Below are 27,469 nucleotides of genomic sequence, written 5' to 3'. Positions count from 1 at the left end.
AAAGATGGAAGATCATTCTGTTCTCAGTAAAAATCCCACATCTTCTCATCTGACAGTTTTGGCACCATCACATACTGCAAATGAGAAAATATTCATCACAACAAAGAACCATCTGCTGCTCTGAAGTACACAGAGTTGCAATAGGTCATACAGATAGATATACATCATGCACAAACACAGCAACAGCAGCACAATAGTATCAGGACTCACCACACCAGCTTCTGGATTTCTCTTCCTCCCATTACTAAAGGTGGAGGCTAAGGTTGAAGAGCAGCTTTCATCATACAGAGCTGTCCGCCCATCATTTATGGCAGAATTGATGGAGATTGTCCACATGCTCGATGCATAACCATCACAGTTACAGTCATCATAGCTGCCTCCATCTCCAGAGGCCCAGACATAGATGCTGCCTTTTCCACCCCGGCCCTGTGAGAGGAGAAAATCAACCCTCTGGAGTTAAACAGCAAATAGGAGATAGCAGTAACTTTAAACTTCTGAAGTGCTCAGGCTTGAACAACAGGCCCAAGCGAAAGTTGACTTAGATGAATCCTGAAAATCATAAAATAGATACTGTCTATGGCTAGCCATTTAACAAAAGAATCTTGCATACAGACTCACCAAGCTGCTTTAACATGAAACCGACTGCTTTAAAAACTTTCACATGACCTTATGTAACTATCTGCAAGATATGTTAATAAATGTATCATTTAAAGAAACCTTCCCAACTGACACCACCAGATGTTTATTTGCAAGAAACCCTATTCCCACCATGGCTTGCGCTCTGGCCAAGCCCTGGTCCCTGTTGGTTGGGAAGTGTGTTATAAAAGCTGGAACACTCCATTCGCAGTGACTCTGGAGACCTCACTTAGGAGGGAACACACTTCTAGGACCTCCCAGTTCCCTGGAAAGTTCTCCAAATAGCCGCTGCAACAGACCCAGTGGCTGTGGGTTCTGGAGGATGGTATTTAGGCAATTTGTGATATATCTTTCTCGATCACTATTCTCTCTCCCTCATACAGTACTTATTAGGTGCATTATCTTGCTTGTTTTGTTTGTTGCTGAAGCCAAGTGCATAGTAAGCTTATTGTTTTATTAAATGTATTATTTTGCCTCTGTGTTGCCTCAGTATTAGTAGTAAAATAAGACCATTCTTTATTGGTATCCATGTCCTTTAAATCGCCCCCATCAATTGGGAAAACAACTGCACATCTAATTCTAAAGCTGAGCATCTATAAAGGAGAAATATGGTACAAATAAAACATATCTGAAACCTCAGCCGTAATACACAGACCTATGCAGGTTATTAAATCCAGATAAATGGCAGCCAAAGCCAGTTCTGCAATCTTGTGTACACAAAGCACTTCCATTTATCATCTGGTTTGCTTCATACCCTGAAGGCTCCTGTGGCACATGCCAAGACATTTTACATATTCATTAGCATTTATGTCATGGTCTAAGTGCCATGAGAAAAAGTGTTTTAAAAGGGATATAGGTCATCTCACAGGCTGGGTTTGTAAGATCCAGTTAGGTTCAGACAATGGCTAAAAAGCTTTACCAGCACTATTTTCTCTCAATACATTTCTTTTTCCAAAGGTATTATTGGCTCAGTTGTTTCTCTGACAAACCAGATTCTACTTTTAAGGAGAAAATAAAGCTACAAGGCCTTACAAAAAATCTACAGAAAAACAGTCTCGTAATTATTCTGAGACGGACAGAACTGACTGAAGCTGAAGGGCTACTATAAAGGCTTGCCATTAATTAAACTAAATAAATCCATACCCTCTCCCCAGCTTCCAGATAGGCAAGTAGTGGGAAAGGATCAACTCAGCTCCTTTTAATTCCATAATCAGAAAGAGGTAGGAGCTGTCTGAAAGAGAGTCAGATGTGAGAACTTCAACTCCCAGGAAAAGATCTGTGGTATGGAACTCAAAGCTCAGATCTCCAACTGATTCCAGCACAGCCACCGTTTCTCTCTATGTTTAGTTCAAGTAATCCAACATTTACTTCCAAGAGCACCAGAAGTCTGCAAGGGTTAAATTTAACACACTGTTTAGATGCACTGAGCAAAACACTAAAAAATTTCTTCTGGTCTTCTCACTGCCCAGCATGAAATGGAAGTTAATGAATATAAAAACGTAGTAACCTGCAGTAGCATTTTAATAGGGAACCTTTTCAGTCAGGATTTTAAATCAAATCTGAGCTCCCAGCAGTAGCTTCTATTTTTCATTGCACCCCACTGAACAGAGCAACCTCATTATTTCAAGCACGTTAGTGAGTTGCATTATAATCCACTGAATTGCACAGCAGGATTGCTGACACTGGGATATGTAACATCTCAGGACACAGATTTTCATAATAAAGATAATGACTATGAAAAAGCTCTCTGAAATCCATCTAAGAACTTCCACAAAGGCCTGCTATCAGTTGCATTTTAAGGGAGGAGGATACTGTTGCAAAAATATGTACTTTTAAGAACAAAATCATGCTAGCAATTTATTTTAAAAATAAAATTCAGTAGAACAACACCAGTTCTGCCTTTTTTCTCTTGGACTTTTTCCATATCCCACTTTTTGCTCTGACTGCCATTAGTTTATGGGCCCAAACCTTGTCCTTGGACTGCCTTCAGAGGCTACATACCAATCTTGCCACCACCATGCCCACCAACACCACCACACCACTTTGCAACCCTCTACCTGCTTTGGACAGCCTCAGTACCAAAAAACCAGGTGGCTGTCCAACACAGAAAGCAGGTGGCAGGAATAGGATGCTTGTCATGTATGGACCCATTCTTAAACAATCTCCTTTCTTGTCATTTGAAAGGGAAACACTTCAATTTCATGTGAGAAATTCACTAAAGTGCTAACATGAATTTAACCTCTGCAGTGTCCAGCACAGAGAAAAAAACTTAGCCCTACTCAGCAGGACTGTTTTGTGCTGCCAAGCATTTTACCCCATGAATGGGATTTGTAGCAGAATGGCAGAAAATGCATGTAACATATTGTTGGTGTGAAGGAAGGGGAAGTCACAGAGGAACTGAAACTCTGGGATGGGTTTTATGCATGCAATTACTGTAACTTTGAGAATGGCTTCACGATATTGCTTTCACAGGAGTCATATCCATAAGTGGTCTTAGTGTTAAAACCTACAACTCATCTCTTAATACTCTAATTTCAATTGCCTTTCCTTCCTAGCCAGGACTGGAAAGACAAGCAAACACTGCTGGAATAAACTGACAGCAGTTCAACCGCATTATCTGTAATGATGCTTAGGATTTGTTGTTCACATGTCCCACAGTCAGATTCCACAGAGAGACTGCCTGCACAAGCAAACTGGTCGCTGTTCTCAGGGATTGTGTAGTTTACCAGGTAGAAATATACAGCTTCAGGAGAAGTAAATTTTCAGTTCTCTGGATAGTAGTAGTAATAAAACTGATCTAGCCCTCATCTAGTGGGTCACATCCTTGGTCGTGGCATGGCAGGGGTTCAAGAATTAGACGGCCTTTAAGGTCCATTCCTACTCAAAGCACTCTATGATTCTGTGTTAAGCCAGAAAAATAAAATCCAGTTGTATTAACTAAACATCATATTTAAAGTGAACTGAAAGCTCTTATTTGCATCTCAACCTTATGTGAACCTAAAAAATATTACTAGTGTGAGTCAAGCTGCTGTCCATGTGGACCAAAAACGGGACTGAAGAAGGCAATAGTAACATACACTGTAACCACTAGAGGGAGCCTGAAGGAAGATTCAGGAAGAACACAACACCAGGAAGGTTTTAAGATACATTTTAAAGAGTATCTTTCCTCCACAATCTTGTAGAAACCTGCTCATTTCCTCCAAAAGTGATGCATGGCCTGGCACTCACCCTTCTGAGCCATCTGAAGATATATCTCTCTCAGAGCTGAAAATGGATCATGGTGCATTTAATACCAGCCCAAGAGAGGCCCAGTTCTCAATTCAAGTTGAACCAGAATTAAATGTTTGGCAAGGCTATATGTTTAGTAATTCACAGACAGTTCCTGTGAAGCTCTCTTTAAGAAAAGAGCAGGTTTTCTATTTCCGGTGTCTTTAGTGGGAAGCTGCACCATGAGGAAACATTCCCTGAGAAATATTCTTACCCCTTTTTCTCATCTTCCATAAATGCATAATCCCAGAGAAATATCTTTTGTGAGCTACCTTGCAAAAGCAAGCTGGCAGAAGACTTCAGCCTTTCTCACTTTATGTAACTTCAGGCATTACTTAAACTATGTTTTTCCCCCCTTGTTGTTTTCTTCATTCATTATGGCCTCTGGGCTAGTACCTGAGCCAGTGTTTCCTGAAGCTTTGATTGTTTGATTGTTGCATAGCCACCTATTGTTGCAGCCTGAATAGCTGCTAGTAAAGTCCAGGGTAAGGAAGCAAAAAGGGCCTTTGCATAATATCAACAGATGTTTAATTCAGCTGGCCAGTGAGATGTTTAGAGTCCCAAAGCACACACATGTGGAGGGTCCAGAGGTTCCCCTCTCTCAAGGAGCCCCTGGGGTGACCCCGGTCTCCAGGGCGGTACTAAGGAGCCAGTGGGGTCTTATGGGCTTTCGAGGGAAGCTTCTTGTGTTTCCCCAAGCCAGGGGATGCCCCCCAGGGTCTCCACAACTCCCCATTTTGAAATTATTAAGAAAGCTTTTCTGAAGGGTCAACTGAGTCAACACAAAATGACAAAAACAAATAAAAGCACTCATAAGACAGTTTTCAAAATGCAAACAATTCTGACTCCCCAGTGTCCAAACAGATTTTCTTAGAGCTGGCAGGAGGGATGCAGGGTTTGCTTAGTATGGTTTATCAGGAAACTGAGTCAGGAGAAGGTTTCTTCAGCAGGGATTGGTTCTCTGTCACCTGTGGCGGTGTTGTTGGCTCTGACAGACCCTGTACAAGGTAGGTAGGTGGTGTGCCTGTTGGAAACTCTAAATAGAAATCATTAACTTTTAAGAAAAAGATGGTTACTTTAGGGAAACTTTCCTTTCTTTCCCTCCCAATCACACTCCCTCTGGTATTACGAAGGAACTCTGGGGAAAAGGATTAGTGGAGGGAGACCATAGGTGAGGGGAAAGGGAGGTAGGAATTTATGGGAACATAAAAAAAGAGTAACAGGACAATGGAAAGGAAAAGGGGAAAGTGGGAGGGGGGTACGGATGCCACAGGAATTTTTTGGGTTCTATTTCCTTGGTAGGTGTGTGGAGGACTTCTATGATGTGGATAATATTTCGCAGGTTTGCAGTCTGGTGCATATTTACTACCTTGCACTGGAACTCTACCAGGTCCTGTCACATCGGCTGCTTGGGGGCCATTTCTTCCTTGTATTATATTAAATTCCACAATTTCTCCATCTCCTAGACTGTGGAGGTATTTCCTGGCGTTATTTTTTTTATAGCAGTCTTATGAACAAACACATCTTTGTTATCATTCCGGGTTATGAAACCGTATCTGTTTTTGACATTGAACCATTTCACTGTCCCCAAAATGTTCATGGCAAGGACTTTTTTACCTTTTTCAATGGGTTTGTGTTTGTGTTGGTGGTGCTGGATGCGTTGCTGGTGCGCTGCCATGCAAAGTTCATCGCACTCCCGGCGCTGGTGGCCACGCTGAGATTCAGCCTCTTCTCCTTCTCGGGTGTCTGTCTCGGTTGGTGCCTGCGGGTGCTGCTGGCATGGGGGCAGCGGTTTCACAGCCAGGACTGCGGCTCTAAGCCATCCCCCGGTGGGGCTGTCTGCCTGCCCGACGACAGCAGCACCCTGGGCCCGCCGGTCGTGCCCGCCCACCCTTGGCCCCCATGCAGCGGGCTGCCACGGGGCGGGCTGGACAGTGAGTATCAGCCATGTGGAGCAGCAGTGGGGAGGCCGCAGGTTTTCTGCGGGGGCAGCTGTTCAGTGCGAGGGGGGATGGCTCTCACCACCTGCTCCAGCTGCTCCGTCTCGCAGTGCTATAGCAACCAAGGTGAACATGTCTGTGGGAGGAAGTGTAAGTACCAGAGGGCGGAAGGGGGACCCCGCAGCTCCAACCATGGGGTGTCTGCCATCTTGAGCACATCAATGTGACTATGCGGCTGCGGCCATGCGGTGAGAGCCAACTTGGGCAGCAGGAGTAAAGATGGGAGAATCTGGAGGAGTCTGTCTGTGTGACAGGGGAGGAGGTGCAGGGGCACAAAGAGGGGAACACAGAGGAGGGGTTTTTCAGCTGTTTTTTAAATGGTCCTCAAGATTCAGAATGGATTTCATCATCATATTAAATAAAGAACGGAATTCTGTCTTAGTTTTTAACTTTTCCCAAATTACTTCCAAAAATTTATTGGTTCGGACTGAGTTCCGCAAAATATAAGGAAAGTGCTTAAATAACCAGTGTACAAAACACTTCAACTCCCCCTCTGAAAAACAAAAGTTTTCTTGAATAAAAGAATTTTTAAGGTGGAGGTTGATAAATGGGTGTGATTCATGCTAACTAAACTGTAATTACATCAATATTTTGGGAAAATAATTGGGAAAAGTATATGTGATTAGTGTTATGAAGCAGATAGGTTTTTTCGTAGATGATACATGTGAGAAACAGGATGCAGGAAATTGGGATGAACAAAAGTTAGGGAGACTCCCAAGCCAGAACTGGCATCAAGATGAAGTTACGACAACTCCCAGAGCAGGACCGACCTTGAGAAGCTGGGACAATAAAGAGAATAAAGTTGGGGAATTCCAGACAGGGAGTCTAAAATAGTGGTCTTATCTATAAAATAATAAGGCTTAATTGGAACATGGTGCTTACTTACATAACACAAAGCTTAATGCGCACGCACCACCTGCCAGGTTATTCAGAGGACAGCAAGAAAGACTGTCGGCCTTCCCCCAAGAAGACTACTAAAGAGCCAAAAGTGGGAGGGGGGTACCTTCCTCCCTTAGCAACAACAGGAGCATGCGCTGCACAGTACAGTGACATAGATTTTGAGAATCTAAAATAGGAGGAGATTTACGGGAAAACATTGAGGAATATGCATTAGCATACAGTATATAAGTTGTGTTTGGATCCTTTTGCCTTTTGTATGTGAGGCATGGTGGGATGGTGGGATGCCCTCCCCATATCCCGATCAATCGATTTTTGCTTATGCTTTATCTGAACCACTGCCAAATTTCTTTTTGTAACTACTGGATTATATTTGATTGTATTATAAAATGGCTGCTCAATTAAAAACTGCTGCTAAATTTTAAGTCTGTGAATTAATAAATTAGAGATATGGGACCTCATTTATAACAAGGTAAACTTCTTGTTCTGCATGGGTGAGTGCTGTTTCCATCTTAACCCAGTCTCTTCCCAACACTGGAGAGTAAAAGGAGGAAGGAACCAAAATTTCAAACTCACCACACTGGGGTAAAAAAAACCCCCAATTCTCAGGGTGGTCTAGTGCAGATGTATTCTAGGAGAAGAGGTCTCTGTTCAGTGCGCCATTTGTGCAGCCTGAATAGCTGCTAGTAAAGTCAAGGGTAAGGAAGCAAAAAGGGCCTTTACATAATATCCACAGATGTTTAATTCAGCCATGCGGTGAGATGTTTAATAGAGTTCCAAAGCACACACATGTAGAGGGTTTTTATTTGTTTTTGTCATTTTGTGTTGATTCAGTTGACCCTTCAGAAAAGCTTTCTTAATAATTTCAAAATGGGGAGTTGTGGAGACCCTGGGGGGCATCCCCTGGCTTGGGGAAACACAAGAAGCTTCCCTTGAAAGCCCATAAGACCCCACTGGCTCCTTCCCCAGCTCCTCCTACGTCTGTTCCTGTGTCCCTGAGCCACTCCCTCCTTATCCCCTGATTGGCCCTTATCTTAGTACCGCCCTCGAGGCCAGGGTCACCCCAGGGGCTCCTTGAGAGAGGGGAACCTGGACCCTCCACATGTGTGTGCTTTGGGACTCTAAACATCTCACTGGCCAGCTGAATTAAACATCTGTTTTTTGCCCTTTTTGCTTCCTTACCCTGGACTTTACTAGCAGCTATTCAGGCTGCAACGACCTACTGCAGAGGTTGCTATGCAGTACAAGTCAGCTGGAGGCAGTGAGTCCTTGGCATCCCTGAACTGCTGCCCATTTTTTGTATTGCCAGGGTTTTCTGGAGCCTGCCTGCATGTTCCTGCATCCCTAACATCTCTCACTCCCCTGGCTCCTCCAGCTGCCAGGATGATTTGCCTAGAGCAATCTGGTAGCCTGTGACTTCTTGGATCACTTTGCTCCTTTCCTATACTGATGACTTGGGCACTGTTAAAAACCTAAAGCAAAATCTAGGCAGAAACACATTTCTGACAGCCAGCCAAGCAACCTTGATTAAACCTCAGAGATACCTCAGAGAAAACATAGCAGGAAACATACTTGGATTGCCAAAGTTTGCCACCACACAGGTTCAAGCGCACAGCTACCCTGTTTGAGCTGAATGCCTTTGCACTTCTCCTACATCCAGTTCCTTCCGAAAGCCTGGAGATGCTGAACTGTAACCCTGGAAAAGCCCAGCACAGCCACAAGCCATACAGTTCAGCTCAGAAGAAACAGCAACAGGGTTATCCTCTCAAATTCACCACTGATGAAGGCCCTGTCTGTCCCTTCCCTGCTGGCCTAACCTTCTGGTATTCAACAGTGGAAGAGGAAAGGCTGTTTTAGCAGGAGCAAGAACTCAGTTCAATACTTGGCTACTGTGCAGAGGATAACTATCACTTGGAACCACACTTCCAACATACTTCTCCTTTTTGTGTCCCTTTCACATTTTGCTGCCTTTAATAACTGTCTGTCCAGTTTGTCCTAGCAGATTTCTGAAAGTATTTGGGTCAGGTAATAACCACCAAACTCCAAGACTGCTGCATACAAGGCCCAAACAAATCTAAGACATATAATTCATAAACTCTAATAAAAGGCTTTCTGTAACTTATTTTAGAATTGGTCACAGAAGAGTACTGAACTCATATATGCCAACCCACAATTAATTGCTTAATTGTTAATACCTCCTTTGGCTAAAAATAATGCTTGAGCCATTTTTTTACATCGAAATTGCTGTTGAAATTGGATGGGTTTCTCTTAGCCAAGAGAAATATATGTAAAATTATATTTTTGGTGAAGAGAGGCAGCATTAGGTTTCAGTGAGGGTTCAGTCTTGCAGGGAAACGAGAAGGAAACTTGGAAATTGCTAAGGCAAAACCTTTTAATTAGCCATTTCTTTTTTGCTGGATGCTGGGCTGTGTACCACAAGTGATAATACAACAATTCAACAGGCCTAATTCTAGTATTGATAATATTTGCAAAAAAATCAATCTCATTCTCTTCTCATTGTTTCTGAACTAGAGTATCACTCAGAAAGACTCAACACACCCAATTTACTCTTTAGCAGTGACAGTGCTGGTTTCCCAGCATTCCCAAGTGGTGTGATGAACTCTGGCCTCATAGGTTCATCTGTGCTCCTGGAAGCACCGTGCAAAGGTTCCCAGCTTGCAGTATCAGCCTTGCTGGGAAGCTAAACCATGTTATCTGCTGAGCTGTGGCACAGAGATTAGGCAAAAAAAACCACTCCTGGAGGGCAGAGTGAGACAACAAAATCAGCATTTTCAGGCTCCATTAGTATCTTGCCTCCTTAGAAAAGATCCCTGTCAGATGACCAGGGTTCAGAATTGCAAACAGATACAACATGTGTGGGGTTTTAATAAGGTTTGATTTTATCTTAGATGAAAAAGGCATAGAATTATAATGCATATTTCAGACACAATGGCAATACGATAGTAAAAGGCCCAAGTTATAAAGTAGCTTGGTGGGCTTCCTCAAAAAGTGAGTAATCAGATGGTTGTCATATAATAAATTTTCCTGTCCTCACTTAGCTGTTGAACAATAAAATTATGTTAGAGGCATCTAACTATATATACTTCATTAACATGATATTTTCAAAGAACAATAACACAATTTCTGTGCACTTGGAGAGAGGTAAATGAAAAATATTTCCTTTTGTTTTTTTACACTGTCAATTCTTCCTTCATTGGTGAGCCCACTTACAAAGCCATGATGTGACTATGAATTCTTAATACTGCTCCCCAGGTAATTTGTACTTGGGCATTGTTTTCTTAGGTACAACTACATTAGGGAAGCACTAATGTTTTCACCAGCACAAGCACAAATGGCTCATGTCTTATATATTCTGGCTGAGAAGGTGAAATCTCAAGGAATTATTTCAGTCCATGAGCAACCACTCACAACCTCCTAATATAAAAGCCTACATCATAAAAATGGAATAGATAAGAGACCAATTCATTTGATTACTTCTTTTTGTTGCCTTAAATTCCAGTAACTGAAGCTGGAAAGAACTAGACTCATGAAATGGCAAGTAAGAAATGTTTACTGGACACTACACTACAACCAGGTTAATACCATAAAATGTAAGTGGAATTAGTCCTTAACCTAAGTTGCCTTTTCCTGTTTAAGATGACAGGTGATGAAATTCTGGATGCAAGATACTAGAGAACAGAAAGTCTCTATTTAAGAGAGATGTGTTGTCACAGGATTTCCATCATCTCTACCTCCCTCTCCAAGCCTTCTAACCCCCAAAGTGGGTAAGCACAGCTCAGACAAGGGATAAGTAACTCACACAGCATTGCTTTGTCCAGTCATACTATGCATACAATGAATGCAAGGCCCCCTCATTAGACAAGTACAGTAAACATACAACTTTCAGTCTAATCTTTAAAAACTAAAAGTTTTAAAAAGTCCTTTCAAGTTACATCCCGAATAAGTATTTTCTAGCAGCTGAAAGTTGCATCAGGTAAGAGTGTTCACCCGTGTCAAGCCAGTGCTGGTAATTGCCAAATACTTGTGGACCTCTGTGTGTATGAAACGCCTTTCAATCCCTATTCCCAAGTTCTTGCTAATTCAACTGTGAGGTCATATATCCTTGCAGTGCAACCACCACTGCTCAGTGACCCAGCCATGCTGCTGACCACTGTCCTTGAACTAAATCCTTGAGATATCACAGTGAAGCCAGATCACATTAAAAAATATCTTAGCAACAAAAAGCAGCTTGAGTACCTTTCCCAATAACTTCTGATTACATGGGTTATGCTGACACCCAGTTCATGCACATACTATCCCTTTTGTGCTTAGCCTTAGATATAATTAGTAAGAGAGCCCATAAAGGAGTTGCCAGTTTGATGACAGATTCTGTTGTCCTTAATTCAGTGCTGCCTCTATTCATGCTATTTACCTTCCAAGCAAACAGCCCACCAAAATGAAGGTATGATTAAGGCAAAGGCAAGAATGAGTTTAACACATGCCAAGAATGGATAATGGAAGAGGAAAGGTAGGAAAATAGAATCAGAGAATAGTTTGGGTTGGAAGGGACCTTTTAAAGGCCATCTAGTCCAACTCCTCTCTGCAATGAGCTGGGACATCTTCAGCTAGAAGAATATATATCAGAAATGTTGGCCCTAGTCCAGCTGGTTATAGCTGGGTGGCTTCAAGACATAAAAATAGACATATAAACATGAAGTTTCACAGTTTCTGCAGTTTTTATCATATTGTCATTATCAGGTGACTAGTTACCCCCAAATCTCAGTAGCTCTGGAAGGAGAAATTCTGAAGGACATGAAAGTGGAATGGAGATTGTGGGAAGGATGAAACACTTGGCAGTGTCATCTTTGAACAGGGCTCTCAAGTGTGGTGGCAGCAAGGCAAAGATTACCTGTGTTTGTCAACTCAATTAAATGCACATTCTACGTAAGAATTCTGTATCGCTCCTACTTACTGATTTTTATTTTATTGCATTAGAAGCAAGGATATTAATCTTGCTCCATGCAAGAGCTCTTACATTGCCTTCAAGGACATTTGCAAGTATTGCTTTTAGTTTAAGAATACATTTTTATTCTCAGCATGTTGCTTCCTCCCCGCCAATATTTCGGCTTCATCATTAAGTCATGAGCCATAACTGGTGAGAATCAGCTCTAGGCTGATAAAAAGAATTCCTACATTTTTTTGTCTCTCAGTTTACAAAAGATACTTTTTAATAAGATAGGAGGGTTACACTGAGAAATAGTAATAAACTAGATTTACATTTTTAGTCAATAGAGAATGTGATGCATATATTATAGACCTAAACTAGGTAAAAGGGTATTATATCAAAGGCTTGTTAGTCTTCCTTTACATGCAGCCAGCTCTGTAGTGGGTTTTTCAGAGTATCATGGAGAATACCCAGCATCCACTGACAGCTTGAAATACCTCTAGAAAATCTGGCTCCTCAAAAAGACCAAATCGGAACAAACTATACCCAAAAAAACTGTTCCCTTGGGAAATGTAATGAGCAAAAGAAGCGTAGATAAAGCTAAGATCATAACACAAAGGGAGTTATTTGGGGCAGAACTGTCCCATCTTCTGTGCACATACTGCCAGGAGATAGCTGGGATACTGCCACTACAAGGTTAAGTGTAATTGCCCCAAGACAGCAATTTTTTTTTTTTTTGTAGAATCCAGTATAATTCCTCCTAATTCTCCAATGGCCGAGAGAACTGGATTACTACTGCAGGCTCTCCTGTTAATTTTATGTCTCCTGATAAAAGAGACATATGTCTCCTGATAAAAGCAATCCTTGCCAAAGCACAGATCACTGTCACTGCGCTCTCTCTTTCCTGAGCCTTCAATCTGAGTGATCTCAGGGCCCCTTTTTATCTTATTACTGCAAATTATTTCTTGAAGAGAATCACAAACACTCCTGAAGGCAAGGTATTTAAAAGGTAATATGCCCAACACTCTGCGTATGGGACTCCAACCAAGCAATAAAACAGAAAAGAAAAATCCCTACTCTGATATTTAACATTGAAAGAGAAGGTTAATTACAGTGTAACTGCACAAATTAAAGCATAGGGCAATAGGACAGCAAGTTAATTCAAAGGTATTTTTTATACCAAATTACAAAAATCCCCATGATTATGATTTAAAATATGCCTCACTTGAAGGGTAAAATAACTCTAGTTCAGTTTTCAATCTTCCACCTTTTTTGCTACTTTTACACAAGTTCTCCATTGGATGAGGACAGCACAGAAATTTTTTTTTTTTTGCTACTTTTACACAAGTTCTCCATTGGATAAGGACAGCACAGAAATTACATGGAAACTTTTCTGTGTTCAAAGTTTGTATCTGCTACAACCAACATAAGTGGAAGAGAGATCAAGCAACAATAACACATCAAGGTGCTGCTAGAACTGTCACACATCTAAGAAAGATTCTCCTCAAGACCAAAGTGTTTAAGGGGATCTTTATGGAAACACTAGATAAATGAAAATCACAAGAAGAAACACAGCCTGTGTAAGGTGACTTCAGAGGGACTCAAGTCATCAGAGGTTTGTACAGTTTATACTAAAAAACTGAGCAGACTCAGAAGGAATTTTTGACAAGTCTTCCATTGTTATTGCAGTAAATTTTATGGGTGGAAGCTTGAAGACAACTATAATCCCTCTGTTACAGGCAAAACATCTGAGGGTCAGCAGTTGAGAAAGCTGTAGATGCTTCACTACTTGTCACAGCAGTAGATTGAATTATCATGTCACAAAACATGGTAAACAGAATGTGCTGCTTACAGTGAGCTGGTGATGAAGAGTGGGAGAATCTGGCACAAGCAAAAGGAAGAAATAATTTGGATGGAAAAGTAATTGTGGAGCTCCCACAGAAAACTATCGCAGATGTTCTGGGTAATTTCAGATCTTGTCAATACAGAAACCAATCTACAACCAGACAAGGGGAGGAGGCTCATTCCCTACAGCACCAGGGGGCAGCCATGGTTGTCTTGGCTGCATGACATTAAAGAGGTAGAGATAAAGCCTTGCTAGGTTGGTGTGTCTGGGCTAATTTATTTTATTTTTGAGTTGTGGCACACACATTTCCTCCAACCATCTTATAGTGTACAGGTTAAACAGATCACAGGGTGATATTGAGTGTCTTTTACAAAGACCACAGACTGCTCCTAGAAGGAGCTGGGAATGTGGGAATAAGCAAGGAGGCTCCTGGATGATATTAGTCCAGAGACATCCGAACTGTTGCAGTTTAATCACAGCTATAATAATGACCTTACATGAGTAACCCAAGAGACACTCCAAATCCAAACAATAATTAAATTGGTAACACGCCAAAACAGAAAATGCAGTGTCAGTAGCTCAGCTGACATATTTCAACCTGGGAATATTACAGGTTCAGGCTCTTCCATTTTGACTGCAATGGCCTATGAAAAGCGTCAGTTAGCAGGCTAGAGATAAGCACAGTATGCTGAGACTATACAATAAAATCAATACCAAAATATTGCAGAGTGAACATCAAATGAACCTTGAAATATGGTGAAAGTTTGATAATTTGTGCAAATGCATTGTGTTCCCAAGTCACTGTTTTCAGTTCAAGCATGTACACACCATTCTGCCCCAGAACCCAGATTATTAAAACTGTTACCTTATTCACACCATCTGCCATTGCTTGCAGCGTTAACTCTCTAGGTCCATCCACAGTCTTCCCATTATCAGTTGGTCCCCAGCTGGCACTATATATATCTATGACTTGAGGCATATGACTGATGGAGGAAGCCTCAATAATGTCTGTCATAAACGGCTGGTCGAGCATTCGAATACCTGTAGTTTTAATCAACATAAGCATGAAATATCCATTACCCAGCACAAAATGTAATCTCAGCACCTGCAGAAGGCCACCAGTTACAGATATTTTAAGTCACTGGCAGTTTTATCCATTCAGTAATTCTACACTTGACATTCCCATGTCACCAGGGTGTGCTTACCCAGCAGGATGCCAGTATTAAACACCCAGCCACCAAGGCAGCACAGCCCAGACAGAAAAAGAACTTTATTGTTAGCTTTCTAATTACACCATATTTTCCATCTACTCTTTGAGAACACTTTAAAAATAACAGAATTCAGCAGTCTTAGAAATTCAGTGCTTAAATAATATCAATGGCATTTAAAATAAGATTTTGTAAGCTAGCAAAAAAGAGTAAGGTTCCCTCCTTCATCTAACTTACATTCAGTTTTGTGTTCACATGTCATTAGTTTTTCAAGTAATTTTTCTATTTATTTGGGTGCATCTCCAGAATTTAATCAGAGGAGGGAAACATGCTACACAGCAATTTCCTGGAAAAATATTCTGTCATTCTGCCAACGTTCTGTCAACATGCAGATGCAATAGCAAAATACAGCCAGCATGTGGAGGAAAAAAGCAAACTAAAACCCACTTCCTTTAACCATACTGCAGGAGAAGTAAAAGAGTTTAAATGATACAATCTTAGGACATGTCAACTTCATGAAACCTTAAAGTGTTGACTCTAAGTGAGCCAGAGTGCAACAGACAGCAGTGCAAGCCCTTACATCCATCATGCCGCACACACAGGACAATTCCAGTGACAGCCAACCTGTCACGGCCTCTGGATGAGACCTGAGTAACCAGGGATTCATTCCAAGCTTTATTTGTATCCCTGAGTTGATGTTCAGCTTTTCCCAATGGTTTAGGACAGAGATTGGGCAAAAATCAGTGCCAAACAGTGTGAATGGCAATAAGGATCCTGAATTAGAAGCCAGTGGCTTTACTATATTCAATAGAAAACCAGTGTGTTTCAAATATAAGGCTAAAAAAAAGGTGGCATAAATTTCAAATAGAAATCAGACCAAAGCCGGATGTTCTTGATGGGCTAACTCAAGCTAACATGAAGTCAAACTCAATTGGTGAGAAATTGCTTCCCATACATATAAAATGCAGATCTGCAATCAACTTTCCATTCATTCTGCAAACATGACTCCAAACCATGACAACAGCAGATCCTCAGCTTTCATGGACTTCCAGTGCCATGGACCACACAGTGGTGTTGCCAATGCATATTGTCCTCAGGCAGAGAAGGCTGGCTGGCACTTCCAAAAACTTGAGGGGATTTTAATGCAAAGTGGACAAACACAGAAGATTAATTTTTGGCCGTTGGTCACCAGAAATATTGTCACACCGCTTGATTTTTAAGCAACCAGCTTGCAGTTGTAGAGTTATATCAATAATATGGACATGGTCCGGACAAAATCCCATGTCTCAATTCAGATTCCTTGAAGAGTAACTCTTGAAAGAATGTAAATTTTGTGGAATGTCCCATCCCTGAAGGAGATGTTACCCTTCCTGAAGAAAGGAGATATTTATTAGACCTGCCCAGCCAGTTACTAACTCTCACTGATATTTCTTGGGTAAGAGCTTAGAAAACATTGCTTGGTGCTCTTCTCTGGTGGAGATTCAGCTTTCAGTCATGTAGGTGACAGGTGAAATGTGGCCTTCCTCAGATTCTCCTGGCACTACATTGAAATGGGCTGGCCAAGCAGAGCAGCGCTGTCCATGTACAGACACTGTGAACCATCTCCAAGAAGCAATGGGTGATGTTCTGGTGTGGATCAGGGAAAGTAAAGTGAAATTCATAAGCATCTATCTCTGCATGCTGTACCTCACTTCTCATCATGGATCTGTCTTAAGAGTGGGAAAACTGGATTACTTCAGATTCAACTAAACTGACACATGGTGTGGAGAGCCTAACTCACTCCAAGCACTGTATTCAGTATATATGTACAGAGAAGAGCTTGTTAGAAGTAAAAATACCCAAGGTGTGGATGCTAAGTGCTAGGTACCACCTGTTTCATTCTCCGCATCTGCTCTTATCACTCTGCATCGCTGTTAAAACAGAGGAAACCTACAACCACAGAGATATACAGCTCTGCAGGTCCTGCCCTGTGAGAGCCTAAAGAGTAAGAGCAGCATAAGATTTGCCTTTTCAAATGGTTTTTAAGTGCAGCAGGAGTTGATACTTTACCTCCTGCAAAATGAGATTTGGCACAAACGATTCTATAGCTACGCAGGGAAGAAGCACTGAAAATCAGCATACAAACAGGAGCTGGTATTTGAAGGAGCAGAGCTGCTCTTTTGCACTGTTATTAAAAAGCCTTTATTTTTAAGACCCTTGATTGAAAAGGCAAAGCCAGGGAGAAATTCCTCTCTCCAGCTACTGTGAAAAGTAATAAATACATGGTCCAGCACCAATCTGCAGCCCTGTCCTGAGCAACACCCTCTGTCTGCAGGAGGAGCTCTGCCTGAAGCACAGTGGGCTATTTACACCCTGGATTGCTACCATACCTGCCACTTTGGAATTGTACGCAACTCCCACACCGCAGATGTTGTTGTTAGCAGCAGCAGACACCTCTCCTGCACACCTTGTCCCGTGGCTGTGAAAAGGAAGGCAGAGAGACCAGATGAACCCCAGCTAATGCACATGCTGAGCTGAGCTGGATCACGGTGAGCTAGTTTTGCCTCAGTCAGCTCCCAGTGCTGCAGAGGAAAACCATTCAATGCAAAACTGTTGAGTGCTGAATACTGGCATGTGTTCATTCCTTGCTGAAGCAGGCAATATCCAGTTTCCCCTCTGCAGGATGAGTGAGGCTTGCTCTGAAGTTAACATGTATCCCTACACTGCATTTAACTGTAAAGTCATTCAGGCCTTTTCATTTTAGCTTGTGAGACAGGTTCTGCCTCGTTAACAAATCTTAGTAGAAACAGCCCCTGACAGAACACCATAAATATAAAATCAATATTAGTTCCTTTATTTTTGTGTCTTGACACCGTGACACCCATTACTGCGAACCTTATGGAACAGTCTGGCTGCCTTTTTGCTGTCTGAACACGTACAAAGAGCATATCCCTGTCCACAACAGAAATGCTACAGAAAGAGGTGGGTGCAATACCAAGCTGGAGTAGGAGAAGGGAGCCACAATGGTCGCTGCACTCCTCAGCAGCAGAGCTGCACATGGCTGGCCAGGCGCAAAGCCGCGGGACCTAAGGCACATGCATCCCTCTCAGCCAGTGCCTGATTCTCAAAAGAGCTGACAAGGTGCTCCAGCTCACAGAGCAATTGCTTTCTGCTCAAGTGCAAAAAGTCTGCTCTGATACAGAGGTCCAGGTTGACACATGGTATTTCAATAATACCTGGTGTCTATGAAGTGCTTTACAGCTCTTAACAGAGACTCTTTAGCTGTAGTGGCAGTTACTGGCACCACCAGCAGCGGCTCCTGCAGGAAGGGAAATTGCATTTTCCTTTCTCCTAATTCATCCTAGAAATTAAACTCAAGAGAAGAGAAATGCAGACAATATAACCTAGTTTTTAAGAAATAGCATAGCAGCAGGGAAATTACTGAAACCTGTGCTGCTGTCAGGGTTTTTTTTAGTCTAAGATGTTAAATCAATATATGACTCCATCCTACTGCTCACATCAATCCACTCTGAGCATTGAAACTCAGCATGCTAAGGATTCATGCAATTCAAAACGCTGTATTATAAAGGTTATACTGAGTATCAGATGGACCATCCTGGAAGGCAGCAAAACTGTTTTGATCACCTTTTTTCCCTCTCTTTCCCTTATGGGTGTCTGGCAAAGCTAAGTCTAACAATAAAAAGATAAGAAGCAAGACATACTTTTTCCTGCTCTACTTAGGAGAATATATTTTTAGAGGCAGTTCCATAAAGAGAGATGACAGAAGATCTCATCCACTTCCTTTTACAAAAGGGGTAGAGAAGACAGAAATACAGATTTCTTATTCAGCTGCTACAGAAATTTCTATCAACAATCAAACAACAAGATTTTTTCTCACGATCTTGCTCAAGGAAGTGTGACAGAAACACAACATTCATTGGTAGGTGCTAGCAATGCTAGGCATTCATTATCTAGTCACCTATGGGCCAACTACAAAGCACAGAGAAGAATAAATGGCTTTGTTCAAAATTGGTTTGACTAATGCTGGGGTGCAAAACATCACTGATGCTGCCAGATTACAGTGAGAAAAACTGTATTAGGACCTTCCTGACAAAAAAGTTCTACCAGAAGGTCTCCCTGTCCTGGCCTCTCCAGAGCAGTGGCCCACACAATGGAGACTGTAAACAGGCCTATTCCAGCAGCTCAGAGTTTCAATATTGTGCTGCTGACTAGAGAGAAAAAAAAATCACTACGAGTTCATGGAAATGCATTTGGTTGAATTATTAATGGCAAATTGCAGACTTTTCCAAGTCAGCCCTATTTGCTGTTCATGTATCATTGATAAACCTTTGTGGTTTCTATGAATTGACTCATGTCAGAAGAACAAATCACAGCCTTTCTCTACAGTGTTCACCTCTTCCCTATTTCAATATTTAACATAGGGGGATAAAACACAAAAATATTTTCATCTGTGAACAAGCTACTTCAAAGATAAAACATATATTAGCAAGTAGAGCAAGTCTTGCATAAACTTTATGTAAGTGAACACATTTTATGTGAACATGCATAGAAAAAGTAAGGGGGAGAAGTGGATTTAGTTGAAAAACAGTTTTGCGTACTGTATTTTAAAAAATACCTCTATACTAGCTACAAAAATTTCACTCTCCGTTGTCTTTGAAAAGAATTCTGTTTTAAAATCCACTGCCAATGGTCCTGTGTGTGCCTCCTTACTGATGTCTTTTTGAAAGCGTCAGAGGTGGCACAGATTTTTATTGAGGTACCTTTTCATCTGCTTTGAAATGCTTCTGCAGACAGCAAAGGACAGGACCCATCCATCCTATCTTCAGCTGTTTGCAGGGGAGGGCTATGGAGAGCTACAGTCTCAATAGATGGGACCATCTGTCTTTCTTGACCAGTTTAGCTGCTTGCATTGGGCAGCAATTAAACATGCAGAGCTCAGATGGACACTTTGTGGGGCAAATGCAATCCCCTTTTTACTCACATGACATTGTCAGTCTCTAAGCATTATTTACAGAAGGGGAAGCATTCTCCTACTTTGGTTTGGATCCACAGTTAGCAAAAGATTCTGACATCTGAAGAATATAGGTTTCCAAAGTAGCAAAAAATTTTTCCCTGCTAACTCATTAGCTGAGTGAGAGAATATAGAGAATACAAAGGCCATAAATTACTGGTAATTTAGATCAGGGCAGAAATTTGTAATCTCATTGCCCTGAGATGGAAAGCCCAAGTTGTGCCTTCTGCATGCTCACAACATGAAATCAGACGGTAGTATGAGGCCACTAATTCCTATGGCTACCTCTTCACTGCAGAATGTGGTACATGCCAAGGTACTGAATGTGGTTCAGAAGGAGAGGGTGTTCAAAATCAGTCAGTTCCCAAAGTGGTTCTTAGAAAACACTGAGTTCTGTGGGGCTGCCTCTCGTTTTGGGAACAGAGCTTGATTCAAGTTCCTTCACTGCTCCCACTGCTCCTCAGGCTCAAGCACAACTCTGTTCCACGTTGAACCAAGCGTACACTCTCCTGCTGGGTCCACCAGCTGTGGATCTGAACACAGTCAAACAGTGAATACAGCAAACATGAGAATAAACCCCTTGGCTGCTAAGCCATCTATGGGCCTCTGCCCACAGCAGCAGCTGAACTGCCTGATAGCAATTTCCTGCCTGAGGCACCACCCTTCCCTTCCAAAAACCACCCTGCATAGTTTCATAGGCCAGTGGCTGTTAGATGGACAGGCCAAAGTGATTCCAGCAGTCTTGCAAAGCCCCAAATGGAAGGGGAATTTGTGCTTACAAACAGAGCAGCTGTGAATAATGGAATACTCCATGAAAAAACCTCTCCTATTTATTCTTAAAGTCTAATTAACACATTCCACATACAGCTGGCAGCTCACAAAAGCCCCTTAGTGATCACTCCTCTGCTTCTTGTTCCACAAAACACTTGAATTGCTTACATAGAAATGTATTTTTTATGGAATATGTTCTTTATCCTATTTTGAGTCTGATCCTTCTGCATGCATAAAATTAGATGGGAGAGGCATTACTGGCTGTGCAAAATGGAGCCTTTATTTCAGGTTTCTCTCAATAGATATTCCATGTAATCATGGCCTATCCAGATGCACCTGTGTAGCTATACGTAGGGACAGACTGTCAGAGGCAGACAGCTATTACCTACCAGTGACACTAATTCAGGAGTCAGAAGCCATGGCAAGAGCTTATAGAGGAGTATGTCAGCTCAATTAACAGAATAGCAAAGAAATACACAGTAGTCACAGCTACTCTGGACAGCTGGATATGGAATGCTGGTTTGCATTTTAACCTGCAGAAAAATAAGAATCTTGCATCTTAAGTCCTTCCTGATACTATGAAGGCAGGAAAGGGATGCTCCACTGAATGTGTTGCTCCCCTGATTTACCTTGCAAGACAGAAAATTCCATCTTGCAAAAGAAATCTGAAGGTTCATCATATCATAGAGTGGTTTGGGTTGGAAGGGACCTTAGAGATCACTTAGCTCCAATCTCCCTGCTATAGGCAGGGATGCCACCTATGAGATAAGGCCGCTCAGGGCCCCATCCAGCCTGGTCCTGAACACTTCCAGGGATGGAGCATCCCAGTATGACTAACGTTCCTTGACAAAAATGTTATACTTCCTAAGTATCAATTTTATTTTTTTTCTGAAAAGAAAGAGCAGTAAAGGATATCTGCAAAGTAATTTCTCTGTGGTTTTCCTCCTCCTATTGCTGACCTGAACTCTCCATTACCCCAAGAAACACAGGAAACTGATGCAGTTCTACGACAACCTGAATCATGTTGTTCTCAATTATCACAGATTGGGTCACAAACAATAGTGCTGCTCACCCTCAATGCTTCACCGAAGTGCTTGAAGTTAGCCAGTGGCACCTGGGACCAGAGACAATAACCCCTGCCACATCTGGAATGTTTGAGGTCTATTCAAAGAGACTTTGGCATGTAACTCTCCCTCCAGAGAGAGTTTACTTTGCAAAATGGGCCCCACTATAAAATACTTGATAGCAGCAGAATCAGTGTTAATGGGACTTGGCAGAACATACCCAAATTTATGAAGTTCCACACTGAAAACAACAAAAGCTACCATTACACACTAAAGCTAATTTTAATTTTCTTCCTCTCCAGAGCTAAGTGGTATCTTTCTCCTAAAAAGATCCTTTGCATAAATAAAGCAAGAAAGTCAGCAGACCTTCACAAATTAGAGCCCTAGTCTTTCTGTGACTTTCCATTCACTAACTGGATTCATACTACTTTAAAAGTGTCAGAGGTCCTTTCACAAAATGAAGCAGAAGTCTCATTGAGATCTTGCTTTGGCCAAAAAATTGCAGGACTACAAAGAAGGACATCACAGCTCCTAACTTTGTTTAATCCATTCCAGGAAGCCCATATCTGAGGTAGAAGCACAGCTGCTTCTTTGTTGTGTCACTCTGACAGAACTACAATTGATTTCTTTAGAAATAAAAACAAAAACCCCCATCCAAAACTAGGAGACCATCCAGTCATCCTGAAGTCAGAGATGAAAACCACATCAAATAGGCCTGAAATATTTTTTGATAAGCACTCAGTCTGAGCCCTGAAATCTTTAAAAAGTTTTCAACAAAAAGTTATGTAGCCATCACTTATCCAAACAATCGAAAAATATACTTTTCTGGAGCAGCAACTTCATTTATAAGCTATAAACCTAAAAAAATGATGTTGTTAATAACCTCTAATTTTCAAGCAGCAGTGAGACTGCAGTGTCTGTTCTGTGATGATTGAATTTAGCAGAAAACAGACATTTCACAAAAATGCAGAATTTCTTACACAAACCAAAGTGAAGAGCAGGCTGCCCATAATCCATTTACCTGTTAAACCAGTCATCTGTATAGCGGGGATAGGGGTAGGGATCATTGCTGCTGAAGTCATAGCTGGCTTTGGCATTCTACAAAACACAAGGAACACAGAAAATCAGCTGAAGAACAGACATGAAGTGAAACACAAATTGAATGAAAAGCTGAGAATCAATAGCAAACTGCCCTCTTCATTCTGCGAGATGTATCTGGACAGAAACCAGTCCCTACAGTGCTGTGCCATTTCCCATTTTCCACACCAGCAAGCCTAGGGAACAATGCTTTCTGGCATGCAAAGCCTCCTGTAGACCAGTGTGGTCAATTGTGACGTGGTGTGAGAGATCAGGTTACTACTGGGCATCAACATCAACACTTACAAAAGTATTCTGGTATTAAACTATTTGGTGTGGCAAAGCAAAGGTTAAATCCCATTTTCCAAATGGTGGTGGAAGTGACAAGACACCTGGGTCTTCCACAAAAGAAGTATTTTTGAAAACCTTCTTTGTGATACTACAACAGTAAGATTTCTACAAGCATTTCAATGCCTAAGAATGTAAATTTCTCAAAATTCAACTGTGAAAACTGCATTAATGGCCAGCACATATACCCGAAAATCTCTTTGCATATTTTCTCATTCCTTTAGTTGTCTGAACAGCTTCACAAATGTGGCTTTCAGGCACTTCTCAAAATGTCATCCCATGTCTCTGCTTACTGTATAAATCTAATTTATTCGTGACTTGTCCTATCAGCAGTTAAGGAGACTCAGCAACTTTTTGATCAGAAGCAAATAGAAAGTTTCAGAAAGTCAAGTGCCATCTCCTTTTTTCTCTCTTAATGAAAAAATAAAGGGTGTCTGAAAATTAGGCTTTTAAAATATTTAGCAGTTTCCTCTCAAGTGTATGTTCATTGAGTTTATGTTTTAATAATCATCATACTCAAGGAACTGAATTATGTTAATTCTCAATTAATGTGTACTTGTATTCCTTTTAAGATTTGGCTGAGCATGCTATTGAAGAAAATTTGAGATTTGTGCATGAATAGCTTTGCTCCTAAAAACATTCCCTTTCATCTGAATCTCAGTTCCTGAGATACAGGAATAGACAGTCCATTGGTAGCACCCAAGTTTTGGATTCAAACCCTTAAATTCCCAAAAACTTGTTCCAGGATGAAATGAGAATAACATTGCCCTTGATACTTAGAGGGCAAAACTAAGTGTCTTTCAAGTTATTGTACAGTGGGGTTTTTTGGGTGGTCACTTCAAAGCCTGGTTGCTTATATACAGCACAGACAGTAAATATTTTGCAGCATTTAAATGGAGCAGAGATTTTCAGAGTGGCTCTCAAATGACTTAATGCTGTCTTCCAGCTCAGAGATTAATTTCTTCTTGAGATCCTTACAGATCTCTCCTTATCTCCACGCTAAGGCCCTGATTTTCAGTCCGAAGATGCCTTCCAGTCATGTCAGCTATAGCTACAAATTCTCAGTGCTTCTAAGTCTTTGTGCCCAGGTGTCTGGGTAATTTGCTTCTTTTAATCACCCCAACTGCTTATACAGCACTTTGAAGGGCAGAGGTTTGCATGAGCTAAGAGTAAACAGAACATCACTTTTCAGCCAGGGAAAAAAGGGGAATTTGACATTTGTCTGTAATTCATGAGTAGTACTGAGAAGGTGGACAAGCAGTTATTTTTTACTACTTCTCATAATTTAAGAAATTTAAATTACTGAGGGGGAGACTTAAAAGCAGCAGAAAACAAGTACTTTTCCACAGAACATTTAATGAATTACAAAATTCACTGTCATAGATACCACACAGGCATACTGCCAACTTCATATTCACTCAGAACTTCTGCTTCCACTCTAAAAATATTGTACAAATGAAGATTTAAACTCAGTCATGTGTCAACTGTGTTTTATTTTCCCATTTAGTAGAAATGCAGTCCCACTTACATACCCTAAGCTCAAAGGGGGTCTGGTAAGGCTGACTATTCAGGACATCATCAAATATGCAAGCACCTTGTATCAACCACTTTCGACTCTAGAATTCCCCTGTGCATAAATTAAGGCTGAAAAGCCCTTCTAGCTGTGCTGCTGTACCACTTGTGTTCATAGCAGTAACAGACAAAGGGATTCCAGCCTGAATGATTCAGACACCCTACAGCAAACTGCAGCCCTACTGCAGACCCCAGGTAAGGCAGCTTATGGAAAGATACCTTTAGGCAGGCTATAAACCAAGTTGTTTAGCCAGATCATTTAGCTCTCATTTGCTTCATTTTGGATCACAGCACTCATAGGAAAAAGATAACTAATGGAGGGGGAACCATCGACAAAGGGCAAAATTAAGAAGTCTTGGAAAGAAAACAACTGCTAACTGAGCAATTTATCTTATTAGGGTCTTTGAGAAAAGACTGTGAGTTTCAGCATTGTGAAGGAATATTTCACACACTATGGAAGCAGTGAAATTGATAATGAAACAGCAGAGAGAAGTAAAAATGGACAGCTTCAAGTTCCTAATTTAAAGATTAAATCCAAAAATACCTAAGCCTCAGCTTTTGTTAATTTTTTTAAGCTAAACTAAGAAATTAAACAATTTTAGAATTGTACCACAAAGGGAACTGCTTGAGTGGACAGCTTAAATATTTCATTTTGTGTTTTGTGAAGTGAATATTAAAATCTGTGTTTTGCCATTTTCCTCCATAGGCTGGAATCCCCAGTAGGCAGCAAGAGGGAGTTTATTGCTAACATGGAGAATTAATTAGCATAGGAACCTGTGAGGTTGCAATCAAAACCAGTGCAGATGAGGATCCACAATAGCATGCTGAAATGGGAACACTTTGCTTTTCCACTCTGATGATTCAGTGCCCTGTTTTCTTGCCAAACTAGTCTACTGGCAGTTCCTTCTCTTAGACTTGAAGTGTTTAACACTTGATTTTCAATATCTAAGGTAGTTGCCCGGTTTTCAACCTCGGTGAGAACTTGAGCCTCCAACCTCAAGCACTGGTCTGGCCTTAGACCAGTCATTGGCACTGGGTGTTACAATGAGGTGAATCTAATCCCTCATGTTCAATCAAAATCAGTTCATTGCTGCAGAGTGATTTGATGTCTATCAGTCATTATCTATACACAACTACATATAAATAATATCTATTATATAATAAAAATGCTACTACAGAGAGGAATGGTATTGCTCTTTAAGGAATATCTCTATTTTTGCTTTCTAGCCTCTACACCAAACAAAATACTAACAGAAGAGTATCAGATCCGAGGATGAGACCCTTTCAATAATTTATTAAGTAATGGCTTGTATACATGACACAAATAGATTACTTTTGCCTCTGTATAAAGTTCTGCTTTCCTTAAAAATAACCTTAGACTAAAATTTCCCAAAGAATTGTCTTCTACCTTTTAAAACACATACAGTAAAATCATCTGTGCAAAAAATTCATTATGCAAAATATGACACTAACAATAAATCAGTTGTCCCATGAGTTGTTCAGCACTGTAATAAAATTATGTACCTTGAATAATGCAGTAAGCCCATAAATTTTTGTCTGACTTGAAAAGCTTCTGCAGTGTAATTCACATACACTTTCCTTTTTCCCAGTAAGTCAAGAAATATGCCTATGCTCACATGCTAATGCAGGAGACAAAGCCACATCCCACTGGTCACAGGCTGATTCTATTAATGACATTAAAGTCCTGTACTACATCTGAGGTAGCAAGATACCTTTTTTTTTTGTTTGATTTCTTTACTGATCCAAAGAGAAAGCAAAGCCATGAACTCAAATTACAACATAAAACATCTCAGGGAAACTGTACTAAAATAAGTCTGAAGATCATGTGGTGGCAAAATGAAATTCAGTTTTGTACACACAGGCTTAAATAAATGGAACATTCTCACCAAAAGGTGAAAGAGGAGACAACATGTTTAACCTAGGAGAGACGCTGCAAGGCTTAAAGATCATTAACAAAAAACCAGATACACTGCTGCTAAGTTAGCCATTGTACAATAAGCCCTCTCCTCTCTGCCATGGGAAGCACACTTTTATTTTGGTTTGGTTTGTGGGGATTTTAAAATGGAAATGAAAAAAGCCCTGTAACTTTTTAAATGCCTCTGCCTCTATAGGAACTAATGTACATGTCCTATATTTCTATCCAGCAAATTCAGTGCTGGTTTGAAGACCATGTAAACACCAAGAATATATCCACAAAGTAATGGGTTTTGTTCAAAGATATTAACCCTAAAAAGCAAATTCACAACTGGTGACATTTGCTATGTCTCCCCAGAAACTGTATCCTCTTACCCACTTCTTATAGGTACATCACGAAAGTAAAAATACTGAGCCAGACAACACAAGCCAGATCTTGAATAATAAGACAGCAGCACACTTCTCTGCTGTTCTTTTCAAAACAGCCACAGAATAATAAACCAGAACATTATTTGAAATTGATGGAGTTGTGTCCTGGGTCCAGAATAGTACCTGAGGTGCCTGTAAGCCCTCCTGGTATTCCAGTTCCAGGTATTCAGTACAGGCTCTACTTGGCCACAGCATGAGCAAGTAAAGAGCTCACCACAACAGTGATTTCATTTTGCAGTTATTACCGAAAAACCTTCAATTTCCTCAACAATCACCAAGCATCTGGGTTAGGCCAAAGGAAAAACTAGTGGAATTATAGTCAAAAGAAGATAAACTGACTGCAAACAACAAGTTTCAACTGCTTCATTTACAACATTTAAAATTGTTGAGCTTATAAGATATAAGAATTCTAATAATCCAGCTTCAGAGTTTATAGGAAGACAAATCGGCTGTCTCCCACTTC

The 27,469-nt window shown here is 41.0% G+C and overlaps 1 protein-coding gene across 2 annotated transcripts in view; it reads right to left on the bottom strand.

Annotated features, from left to right (window-relative positions):
* The window catches only part of PCSK2 (proprotein convertase subtilisin/kexin type 2), a 103,109-nt gene that overhangs the window by 8,716 nt on the left and 66,924 nt on the right, over positions 1-27,469 (bottom strand). For both annotated transcript variants that reach the window (XM_036379592.2, XM_036379591.2), the window contains 4 exons: positions 22,667-22,743; positions 17,169-17,257; positions 14,457-14,632; positions 211-426 (listed from right to left, as the gene is read on the bottom strand). In XM_036379592.2, the coding sequence (XP_036235485.1) occupies positions 211-426; positions 14,457-14,632; positions 17,169-17,257; positions 22,667-22,743 (558 nt within the window). The remainder of the gene's footprint in view (positions 1-210; positions 427-14,456; positions 14,633-17,168; positions 17,258-22,666; positions 22,744-27,469) is intronic.

Source organism: Molothrus ater, chromosome 3 (genome assembly GCF_012460135.2).
Source record: "Molothrus ater isolate BHLD 08-10-18 breed brown headed cowbird chromosome 3, BPBGC_Mater_1.1, whole genome shotgun sequence".
Taxonomy (NCBI): domain Eukaryota; kingdom Metazoa; phylum Chordata; class Aves; order Passeriformes; family Icteridae; genus Molothrus; species Molothrus ater.
The sequence above is the reverse complement of the archived record's forward strand: the minus strand, read 5'-3'. Positions and strand labels throughout refer to the sequence as shown.